General features: G+C 46.4%; 1 protein-coding gene across 1 annotated transcript in view; it reads left to right on the forward strand.

Moving 5' to 3' along the window:
• The window catches only part of CHM (CHM Rab escort protein), a 76603-nt gene that overhangs the window by 48162 nt on the left and 15633 nt on the right, over nt 1-12808 (forward strand). Inside the window, exons 9-12 of the mRNA XM_083160351.1 lie at nt 3019-3096; nt 7146-7250; nt 8593-8656; nt 9802-9898. Coding sequence (XP_083016477.1) covers nt 3019-3096; nt 7146-7250; nt 8593-8656; nt 9802-9898 — 344 coding nt within the window. The remainder of the gene's footprint in view (nt 1-3018; nt 3097-7145; nt 7251-8592; nt 8657-9801; nt 9899-12808) is intronic.

Consider the following 12808-nt stretch of genomic DNA (forward strand, 5'->3'; position numbering starts at 1 on the left):
GGTCGACAGGGGACAAGGTCGACATGGTTTAAGGTCAACATAGTGTTAGGTCGACATGGGTTATATCGGCAGGTCGTGAGGTCGACATGGGTTTTTTCACTGTTTTTTGAGCCGACGTGTGCCGACAGGCGGTATTTCATGCCCCACCATCCACTTGGGCGTGGTGGGAGAAAAGGGGCTGCGGTTGACTTCAAACAGTGTCCATGTCGACTGTGTCAACATTCATTTACAAAAACAGTGAAAAAACCCATGTCGACCTTGCGGCCTGTCGACATAACCCATGTCGACCTAACGCTATGCGACCCAAAATCATGTTGACCTAGTCCCATGTCGACCTAGACACCAGTCATCCTTCATCCATGTCGACCTTCCTGCAATGTCGACCCAACAGTGTCGACCTAAGTGTGGTCGATAATACGATCCACAACCACGGTGGACAATGATCTAGGTTAGTGTTGACAAACGACACTAAAAAAAAAAAAAAACATGAAAAACTGTCAGCCCTTTTCTGTCAACCTTTTGTCAGTGTCTACCTTTGCTATGTCGACATGTTATCCATGTCAACCTTGTTCCAGTCGACATATTGGCTTTGGACCTAGACACTGTCGACCCTGTGGTCCGCAGTGGATTTATCGTACATCCGGCCAATAGTTACTTTCTTGCTGTCCCGATAGCGCACTCTTAGCGGGAACGAGTCCTGATAATGGCAATGGGGTAAATCACTACAAATAGCAACTAATCAGATTCTATCATTTTGTAGGAGGCAATAGAGAAATGATAACCAGAATTGGTTGCTATGGGCAACATCCTCTTTTCATTTAGTAAATTGACCCTAGTGTGATTGCCTAGTGACATTGTCGGGGTAACAAGTCATTAGCGAATCATTAGCCTGCGTGAGTGGACAATCCGCCGGCAACAGAAGACAATGGCGGTTGTAAACGCTGAATATGAGGACGCCCTGTGTTCACAAGGGGTTAATATTCCCTTACATTCCCCCTCTTATCCCGGAATGGGTTTATCGGAACCAGCAGCAGCATCTTCTGAGCGACACGTTATCGCCGGCGTTAAACCTGCGACGCACATATCACCCCCTGTGTCTGCGCCACATAAGTCTTATGGTTCTCCCAGCCCAGCCAGGGGTCTCCGGCTCCAACATTTTGATTGGCGTCTCCGCACATCGACCGTCGTCGGCACACATCTCTCCGCGACCGGCTCTCTCCGACAGACGCGCCGCGCCTCGAGCCTATTTTCTTTCCTGTTACATTAGTGTTTAATTAAAGAAAACAACTCGTCGCAGGCATTTACTCTCTGTGAAACGTAATGAAGATTTATTTTGGGAGTGACCTTCACCGTATTAGCTGAAACAGTAATCAGCAGAATTAATAGAATAATCAAATTATACCCCGACTCATAAATCATCATGAGTAGCGCTGTCAGGAGTTCAGCTATTAATGGGGCCTATTGTTTTGCAGCTGTATTAAAAATTACAAGTGCTGATTGTGGCTTTGATAGGAGCTGAAATGGCATTTACAGGCCCGGCAGGCTGGGCCTACGAGCAAACATTTTCACAACTGTTAATTTAGCTGTAATATGATGTGAAGTCAGCGGGTCAGAGTTGAAGCGGAGTACACTCCGCCGCTGTCTTTCAGCGCGGCTGCGCTCATTCCTGGTGACAGCAGTAAGTTAATTAGAGTGCAGAATATCGCTTTAACCGTCTGTCGTGCGGGGTTAACGGCATCAAAGCCTCCCCGGGTCCTCCAGCCGCGTCCTCCGCAGGCCTCCATAGCCCTGTTGTGGGAGACTGTGGGCCCCAACTGCACAGATATACATTACAGCGCAGGAGAATCTGTAGGTGACGGTTCTCATGTCGCACTGATAGCCATCGCTTGTTCTGGGTGCAGTCACCATTTGTGCTGTCATCGCTGCTGTCTCGCGGCGCTATTATATTCTCCCTCCGCGCCCTAGTGGATGGTAATGCATGAAAACCCCAAGTCGACGTTTTGGCTGTCGACCTAATGTGTGTGACATCCTTCCAACCATGTCGACCATAAGCATATCAACCTATTTGAGGTGTCGACCGTATACCACATTGTCTAATTGTGGAAATAAGTTTTATAAGCAATAAATGCAGAAGATTCTATTATTATGGTATCCGGATTTTAAGTCCATAGGTCGAGACCATGGTTGAACTGTTCAGAATGTTGACATAATTATGGTCAACACATGGAAAGGTTGACATGATGGGTTTTTTTTGGGGGGGGGGGGGGGGATTTTTTTAGACATTTTTACTTTTTTTCCCAGGACTCCTAATTAGAGAATATAAGTGGTGCGTCCCCCCATACTCTGACCCCCCCCCCCCCCAAAAGTCGTCACTCTGTCAGAACGCAGTGTCTTTCTCAATCGCAATTCTAAAACCATGACCATAACGCTGTAAATACAAAACCTCTTATTGTGCAGAGAACGACAATGGCGGATATTTGTGTGAATGTTTCTATACAGCGAGAGACCGTGCGGCGGCTGAGGGTGACGGGATTTGCTCTGTTACTGTCAGCTGTTCGCGTAGAAATGTTCTAGGCCTATTGGTTTCCTAAATATACCGTCATCTCTCTGTCTGTGGTTCTGAATGTCAACGTGTAACATGTCCGCATACAGAACTGTTGACATGCTCATTATGTTGACATTTAAAGGTTGACAGCATTTTCCCCTATTTTAGTTTCAACCTATCCTAACCGTAAACCTAAATCATGCAAAAGAATGATATGCCGGCATTGTGATTGTTGACATGTATTTTGGCATTATGACCAGATGCCCCCATCTGTTCTATGTCGTCTCTGTGGGCGTTGAGAAGAGTATACGAATAATATGAATTCATTTGATGACCATTCTGTTCCTAATGTTATTAGTGTAATGTGCACTAATCCGTGTATTCGGTGTCGGGGGGATGCTGATGGGCAGCGCGGGTGAGACAATGCCGTGTGTACATGTGACTGATCCCCTCTCCTCTTTGATGTGTTGCAGGATGAGCGCGGTGTTCGGGGGACTATACTGTCTGCATCACTCGCTACGGTCCCTGCTGGTGGAGGAACAGTCCGGGCAGTAAGGACGTCTAAGTAACCTTCCTTTATTTACACACAAAGACTACAAGGAAAACGCTTCAGTCCATTTAAAAAAAAAAAAAAAACTTCAAAGCCCCTGTTGATATTAATGACATCTCAACCTTGATTAAAAGTAATCTGTGTATTGGTCCCGCGGAATGAGGGAAGTTGGGCCACAGTATAGAAAATAAATTAATTTTCCCAGCGATATTACTGCAGCTCCTGATCACCCAGGCTTGGAAGACAAATCATTTGAGCTGCCGGGGGGCTGGCGATGACTGATGTTCGTTTTCCTTTTGGCCTTACCAGTCTAATTGATTTTCTTTAGATGACACAAAGCCCTCTGTTATTGCATTTTTAAAAATGGAGCTCACCTAAAGACTCATCAGATTAATCTCTGCTGATAATGCATGTCACTCTAAGAGAAAAGACTTTAATGAGTTTTAGGTAGATTGTTGTCATAAACCACCCTGCCCTTTCATCCCGCCGCTGAAGGTTGCTTTAACCCCTCCGCCGCCGACGGAGGCTCCCCGGCAAGATGGCGGCTGATGTCGGAGTTTCGCCTTTAATAAGGCCAGACAAACATCAGGATTCCGGGGCCTTTCATGTCCGCAGAATAGAGTCATTTACACATTCCGCTTCTGTGGCTCTATTCATGTTCTGTGAATGGCCTGAGTTATGGCCGCAGCGCAGAGAGAGGAACGAGAGACATGGCTCTGTTTCCTTTTACAGTTATATGGTTTCATTCTGAGGGAGTAAATCAAACGCTGCGCTAGGTGGAGGGGGTTTAATGGGTGGGGGGAGGTGCTGCAATATTCAGTATATATTCAGCAAAAAAAAAAATTATTGATATATAAAGTATATCATATTAATCGTAATATTTGACAGATATAAACAAACAATAGGGGCTATATATTACTATATATTACTGCTTAGGGACACTTGGTTATAGCATAGGTGTCTGATCCCCCAAAAATGGCCCTTATTCAGATCTGATCGCAGTACAAATTTGTTCTCAAAATGGGCAAAACTAAGTGCACTGCAGGTGGGGCAGATGTAACATGTGCAGAGAGAGTTAGATTTGGGTGGGGTGTGTTGAAACTGAAAACTAAAACTCTCTCTATACAGTACATGTTACATCTGTGCAGATCTGTGCAGAGAGAGTTAGATTTGGGTGGGGTGTGTCGAAACTGAAATCTATATTGCAGTGTAAAAATAATGCAGCCACTGCACAGAAACAAAATAACTCACACAAATCTAACTCTCTCTGCACATGTTATAGAGATAGAGAGAGAGATTTATTTTATTATGCAAAATGAGAGAAATGCTGTGTTACTATTTGATTGTACATTATATCCCTCACATTAACACCTCGCATTGTAGCTCCCTCCCTGTTTTGGGGACACAGATCCAATTTTTTGAAACACTAGATTCACTGACTCACCTTCACCTACCGTCCCGGATGGCTGCGAAACCCCCCCCCCCCCCTCTACATTTAAAACATCAAACCTGACAAACACAAACAGACTTTGTTCTTGTTAATTTACAGAACACCGTAGCAGCCAATGAATTCCCTGGAAGCTAATGACACTTTGTAATGATACTGCTATTCCCTTATTGCTCGCATCCCCAGTATAAAATAAGAACCTACAGTGTTGAGATCTGTTAGGTGTAGACGCCATAGATAGCGACACTTCGGGCCTCAGAGTTATTAAAGTCTCCGGCCCCTCCTGCGCCCCCGCCATCTGTAATCGCTTACACATAAACAGCAATGAAAACTTGGCCAATACTTTTAAGCCTTTTAACTTTGGAGGCTGCGTCATAAAATATATCGTTTTAATCAATTCGTACATAATTTCTCCTCCAAAGCCACTTCGATAACAGCCCCCCTTCTCGTTCTCACCCCTGAAAACATATCCCTCAAACTGGGGGGGCATCAATAAATTTATATTTCCTTAATAAAAAAATAAAAAAAAGATGGCAAATTCCATGAAATTTACATATCGGTGCTGAAATATTGCCGCCAGGCTTTGTCAGTGCAGGGCTAGTCCATTTCAAGGATGCTGCCCTTAGTCCATTAGTTTGGATAATGAGGCCTATAAAGTACGTTTATAACTCATGGCGCGGCTGGAAGATGGATTCTACGTTCCATCCTTTTATCTAGACACATTGAAAGAAGGTCAATGGAGGTCTGAATGTGATTCATTGTCCCAACTCCGGGTCCGGTGACAGAAACCTGCTGAAGTCAGACGTTAGGTGTCTGCTGCCCTGTTCTTCCCGATCACCTCGAGCGGGGGAACGTTCTGCGCTAGATGACGTTACTAATTGCCTTCATATCCGTAGATGTAGGCAACGCACTGTCCGCTACCGGCTGTCTGATCTCTCGTTACTGGGACAGACTCACTTTCATAAATAGGATTTCATTAGATGAACAAGTTTATTAAAGCTTAAATAACTTTTTGTTATTGGTCAAGGGGAAAAATATATCTCAGCGGTGGCCCCAAGTGACCGGTGGCGGGATGACCGGTGGCTTTGTCAGGAAGCGGCTGTAAAGCCGTACAGCCACCTACGTAAGGAATATCGCTAGATCCTTATTAGCACTTGAGCCGCAATGAGTCCTGAGATCACCAGATTACATTATTACATTATCAAATTCAGGCAGTATCGTCGCTAGTGCCATTGGCATATTATGCAAATGAGCCTAGTGCTGTATAAAGGGAGATGTATACAGGTCTTTCCAAATTCTTACGGGTGGTTTTTATACAGAGCGAATAGCTTTAGCAATCGTGTATTTTATTATGAGACAGGTGGGCCCTCTCTGTGATCTAGGTATCGCCCCATTCTGCCTGGTTATTATAGGATTATTCGCTTCTGTCTGATATAAAGTATTTGTATTCAAGTAATGGCAATGATCTCGTTTCACGTTTATTAGGGAATCCCATGTACTGTATGATGCCACATGCGGCAATAATAACAATTAGATGAGAAAATAAAAAATATCATGTTACATGTTACGTCATCTCCCCAGTTCCCCACCCCTGAATCCTCCACTTTCCTTGACCCTTCCAGAGATGTAGATGAGACCATGTAATATTGGGGTAGGAAGCTTCGTAGTTGTTTATGTAACAGATACAGTATATATTAGGTCTTTGGATTTCGCCTCCTGTATTTCCATTGTTACAGTGTTTGTTCCCGAGAGTGCAGCTGAGACCCCAATTTCAGAAAAAAAGAGGATTTTGGATTGTAAACACCGCAGCCTCATTCTGCACATTGTGTACACAAGTTTGCGGCATTCGTAATACTGAAAAGCGTTGTGTACCGCCAAGCCTTTAACCCATTTCATAGGATGCTAAAACTGGAAATAAACCAGAATTAACTTTAGAAAAGGGCGAGTTCATTAATATGGGAAGAGGAAGGCAGGCTAACTACACGGCATAATACATAATATTGCGGGTATTGATCGCTGGATCTAATTTATATGGAAATGTAAAATGACAGTGACACGTATGTGTCAGCGCAGTATCGGGGGGGAGATGATCAGTATACTATGAACAAGTCACCACCGCGGAGAGGGTTAAACGTGGGGTCCTGTCACCGGGGTCATTAGCATATTCTTGTAACTGGTGAGTGCATGGGCTTTATCCCAGAGGGACACCAGTCATGTAGAAGAAATGGGGTCACCTCGCGACCTGTGATCCCACCCGGAAATCATGTCCTCACCCCCACTGATGTCACAGCTCTATATATAACCTGCTGACACACTCCGAGTGCTGCTGCCGTTATTTCAGTGTAAGTGGCAGTGACATCACCCCGGCTGCTCCGATCAGGGCAATCCAATAATGATTCCCACCCTGATGTGACCTGCAATCAGAACGCCGCGTGATCCCTCTCCCGAGTCATTCTGATGCTGGAGATTCCTGCGTTCTGCAGTTTATACATCATTACTATAATAACGAATGTAAGGGAAATAAAAGGCGATAGCGCCATTCATTATACTGCTGGAACCATTGCGCCATTCGCGTAACGCTCGCTGTCATTCATGTTCCGCAGGTGCAAAGCGGTTATTGACAGCAGAGGTAAGCGCATAAGCTGCAGTCACGTGATCATGGAGAACAGTTACCTACCTGAGCGCGTCTGCAGGCAGGTCTGCTACAGGTAAGTGCCTGGGGCGGTTTTATAAGAACGTATACTGCGTTGATGCAACATCCGACCTGTTCTACTTGTTGGGGTAATTGCACACTACAATGGAGTCATTAAATGTATAGGCCACGCCCACTCCTTATTTAGCGTCGTATGCCATCGCAGCGCTCGCACTGAATTCTATACAGCTTCTTTAATGGCAGAAGATCACTTTTTTATTAAAAAGCCACTAAAACCTGACAATTAAAGTTTAGATGTGACCCATGAAAGCAGTTACTCTGACGTTCCACTGCAGCTCCATTAAAAAAAGCAATATACCTGTATCCTTCCCTTCCATTAATTAGCTGGAGCTAACTCAAGTAAAATCTGGTGATGCTCCTCCCACCTCGATTGGTCAGCTGCAGCTCCTCCCAGTACAGTCACCTGCAGCTCCTCCCAACTCGATTAGTCCGCTGCAGCTCCTTCCAGTACAGTCACCTGCAGCTCCTCCCACCTCGATTGGTCAGCTGCAGCTCCTCCCAGTACACTCACCTGCAGCTCCTCCCACCTCCTTTATAATCAGTTGGAACTCTTCCCATCTCGATTATTGTCACCTGAAGCTCTGTCAATCACCTGAAGTTCCACACACCTCGATTATAGTTTCACGAAGTTCCTCTTGCCACGATTATAGTCAGCTATAGCTCCTCCCGCCCCCATTATATTCCACTGAAACTCCTCCCATTATAGGCAGATGAAGCCTATACCTTTACAGCCAGCTGAAACTCCTCCCACTACCATTAGTCATCTGAAGCTACAACCACCTCCTTTATAATCAGCTGAAGCTCCTCCCATCTCAGTTATAGCCAGCTGAAGATATTTCCTCCTCCATTTGTCACATGAAGTTCCTCCCACCTCCGTTGCAATTACCTGAAACTCCTCCCTCCTCCATTATCGTCAGCTCAATCTCCTCCCACATCCTCCCTTTAGTGAAAGATTAAGCTCCTCCCACATCTTTAGTGCCGGTGGGCCTTGGTGCAGGTCCAAAAGCTGAACCTGGCTCTGCCCCCTGTATCCATATCATCCAATCCTCACAAAGCACAACTAGCAAACTGTCAGTCACTCTGTGTCTGCTTTAGTGATGAATCTCCACGCTCCTAATGTGGCCGCCTCCAGGTGAGGTAAGAGAACGAGCATGACGGATGGGGTATATAGATATAAACCCTCCAGTAATGTGTAGTATGTACCTCTGTAGTGCTTGGCCTGTATTAATGTGTGACTCTTGTGTGCCGGTTATGGGGTCCGTCAGAAAGCCTCCGGGGACCTTATGGGGGGGGTGTGATGGTGTTCCTCTAATCATTCTTCTCTTCCCGCCTTACAGTCAGATCTCTCGCGCTATTCTCATCACTGACCGCTCCATACTGACATCAGGATCCGACCAAGAGGTAAGAAGCGCAGGTCCTTTTGGGAGCATACACAGGTGACGTGTGTATTCTGTATGAATGGATAGACATGTGACCTCATTCACACCGCGGGAATCTCTGTGTAAGCGTAATTCCATGTACTACCACTGGGGGCAGTTGGTGTGTAGCTGCCACATTGATCACATGACCTGGGCATGTGATATCCGCTGTGAATCCTTACATTAATGTTCTCTTCCTCTCACAAGGATGGTGCGTATTTACCATCGCCCTGACGCTGCTCACTATCATTGCGCCAATGTATGCAGGCACACGCAGCGCTCTCTAGTTCTGTATTTGTTGCAGATCCAATAGATGTATCCAATGGTACATCATAAATAACGCTGATGTGCAGTAACTCATAGCAACGAATTGGATGTGTTTTATTTCATACCCACATGGAGCTGATGGGACTAATGACTTGTTAGTAATTACGGATCACTTGTCTGTTATACATATCAGTGACATCGGGAAAGGTAGTGCTGCGTCTTCCTGCTCTGCCGTGTGTCACGTGTTCCAGACGTGTGTCTGACTGCGTGCCTGTGACCAGGACATTGCATCTTCCTGCTCTGCCATGTGTCACGTGTGTTCCACCTGTGCGTCTGACTGCGTGCCTGTGACCAGGACATTGCATCTTCCTGCTCTGCCATGTGTCACGTGTGTTCCACATGTGCGTCTGACTGCGTGCCTGTGACCAGGACATTGCATCTTCCTGCTCTGCCATGTGTCATGTGTGTTCCACATGTGCATCTGACTGCATACATGGCACTGTATCTTCCCATGCTCCTGCATGTTCCATGCGTGGGGATGTGTGTGCTGCGGGTGTCTTATTGCTGAATGTGTGTTGTGGCATCTGGGAATGTATGTGTGTATTATACATATATGTTACTGCTTATTAATGAACAGGTATATATGCTATCTACACAAGACCTCATACTGTGTTAAGCACATACAGAACATACATGTCACATGGAGAATACTACAACCATGCAGCTACACGCATGCATATACTGCGCTGTACACAGTGTTCCCCCGCTGTACCATGTATGTGATGTCACGTTATTACGTCACGGTCTGTGTACTGTCACTGTGCTCAGTAACGAGAACATTGTCACCTGTCCCATCTATAGATCTCTGTACTGACCGTTCCCCTGGAGGAAGGACAACAGAACGCGGTGTACCTGACCGAGCTCTCCTCTGCCACAAGCACATGCATGAAGAACACGTGTAAGTACCACCAGACAGACCCCAGATCCGATGTATCGGTAGCTGTGATATAATGGTACAGTAACCAGCATGCCTCTGTCCTCCTCTTGTTACACAGTCCACACAAAACAATGGCCGGACATAAAATGAACAATGTAATATTATACAATAAGTAATAACATAGATTATTTTATTTACATAGCAGCACATGTTCCGCAGTGACATATATAGGGGTAACGCATACCACAAAGTGCATAACTGCAATATACAAGCACATCACTACACATACAGGGTATACACGACTGCACACGTCACCGTACATACAGGGTATACACGACTGCACACATCACCGTACATACAGGGTATACACGACTGCACACGTCATGTACATACAGGGTATACACGACTGCACACGTCACGTACATACAGGGTATACACGACTGCACACGTCACCGTACATACAGGGTATACAGAACTGCACACGTCACCGTACATACAGGGTATACACGACTGTACACGTCACCGTACATACAGGGTATACACGACTGCACACGTCACCGTACATACAGGGTATACAGAACTGCACACGTCACCGTACATACAGGGTATACACGACTGCACACGTCACCGTACATACAGGGTATACACGACTGCACACGTCACCGTACATACAGGGTATACACGACTGCACATGTCACCGTACATACAGGGTATACACGACTGCACACGTCACCGTACATACAGGGTATACACGACTGCACACGTCACCGTACATACAGGGTATACACGACTGCACACGTCACCGTACATACAGGGTATACACGACTGCACACGTCACCGTACATACAGGGTATACACGACTGCACACGTCACCGTACATACAGGGTATACACGACTACACACATCACTGTACATACAGGGTATACACGTCTGCACATGTCACCGTACATACAGGGTATACACGACTGCACACGTCACCGTACCTACAGGGTATACACGACTACACACATCACTGTACATACAGGTTATACACGTCTGCACATGTCACCGTACATACAGGGTATACACGACTGCACACGTCACAGTACATACAGGGTATACACGACTGCACACGTCACCGTACATACAGGGTATACACGACTGCACACGTCACCGTACATACAGGGTATACACGACTGCACACGTCACCGTACATACAGGGTATACACGACTGCACACATGACTGTACATACAGGGTACACACGACTGCACACGTCACCGTACATACAGGGTACACACGACTGCACACGTCACCGTACATACAGGGTATACACGACTGCACACGTCACCGTACATACAGGGTATACACGACTGCACACGTCACCGTACATACAGGGTATACACGACTGCACACGTCACCGTACATACAGGGTATACACGACTGCACACGTCACCGTACATACAGGGTACACACGACTGCACACGTCACCGTACATACAGGGTACACACGACTGCACACGTCACCGTACATACAGGGTATACACGACTGCACACGTCACCGTACATACAGGGTACACACGACTGCACACGTCACCGTACATACAGGGTATACACGACTGCACACGTCACCGTACATACAGGGTATACACGACTGCACACGTCACCGTACATACAGGGTATACACGACTGCACACGTCACCGTACATACAGGGTATACACGACTGCACACGTCACCGTACATACAGGGTATACACGACTGCACACGTCACCGTACATACAGGGTATACACGACTGCACACGTCACCGTACATACAGGGTATACACGACTGCACACATGACTGTACATACAGGGTACATATGCGGACCACCTCTGTCTGCTTATGTAAGGTCCTTCCTGGCTGCTATCTGTAGGGTCTGTGCCCCCAGCGCTTGGAATCCTTGCTCCCGGTTCCCCACTTTCCTGCCTGGTTATCGCAGCTGTTTCTCTATTACAAATAAAAGACCAAGTCTGACCACAAAAGAGAAGCTTGTCCTATTTTCCCCCATTATAGGAGAGCGCTGGTGCTGTATAGACCTGCCGGCCGGTGTCGTGTGATGAGGATTAATGGACGCTCCCTTTATCACTGACTCCGGACTGATACGGGAGCGTTCATTTCAGGGTGCTCCGCCATTTGCCTAGATAACGTCAGATTCTGATATGATCTCTCTGTAATGGCGTCTTGCAGCGTCTGTGGACACACACCTGCGTCCCGGTGAATTCCGCTTTACCAACACAACCCAACAAGTTCAGCAGTGCTCAGCGCCTGTTTGTTTGACCTTTGCCTATTTTCAGTGCTTGTTAACGTGTCTCGCTTATGGTGGAAATACAGCACTTACACATACCTGCTGAAGGGAAGAAATCCACCCTGACCGCTCACACACATACTAAGCTCTGGGTAGGACTCATGGCTAGTAAGTTCGTCCACCCCTCACTAAAATATGTAGTATGCTGTAGCAGAGCTGACGAGTCACCCTTGTTTGTAAGTACTGGATTTCTACCAAAAGGCCATAGATGGGTAACTTGTTGTGTAGACCATCTTGGCCGTATGCCTGGAGACCCACTTTCCTGAGCCCTTTTACACCCCTGATTGGTTGGAAGAATTAGGCATTATACGTGACACATAGGCGTTCCTCATCAATAACTATAAGGAATATTGTCTGTATTTTATGCTGGCGCAGCCTGGTAGGTATATTCCATGTGCAGATGTCCCCCCAGTCATCTTAGCCACAAACACGTTGTGAGAGTGTAGTAGTCACAATTGTCACACCGATGCACAACCTGTGTGCAGGGACGTACAAACCCATGCAAACCACTGTGACTATCTGGCGGTTATGTGTAGTGAGCAATTCCAGACAGTGGCAAGTAGATGGCGCTGGAGAGGGTCCATCTTACAAGCATGATGGAAGGCTCAA

This window comes from Crinia signifera, chromosome 9, assembly GCF_055691185.1.
Source record: "Crinia signifera chromosome 9, ASM5569118v1, whole genome shotgun sequence".
NCBI lineage: Eukaryota > Metazoa > Chordata > Amphibia > Anura > Myobatrachidae > Crinia > Crinia signifera.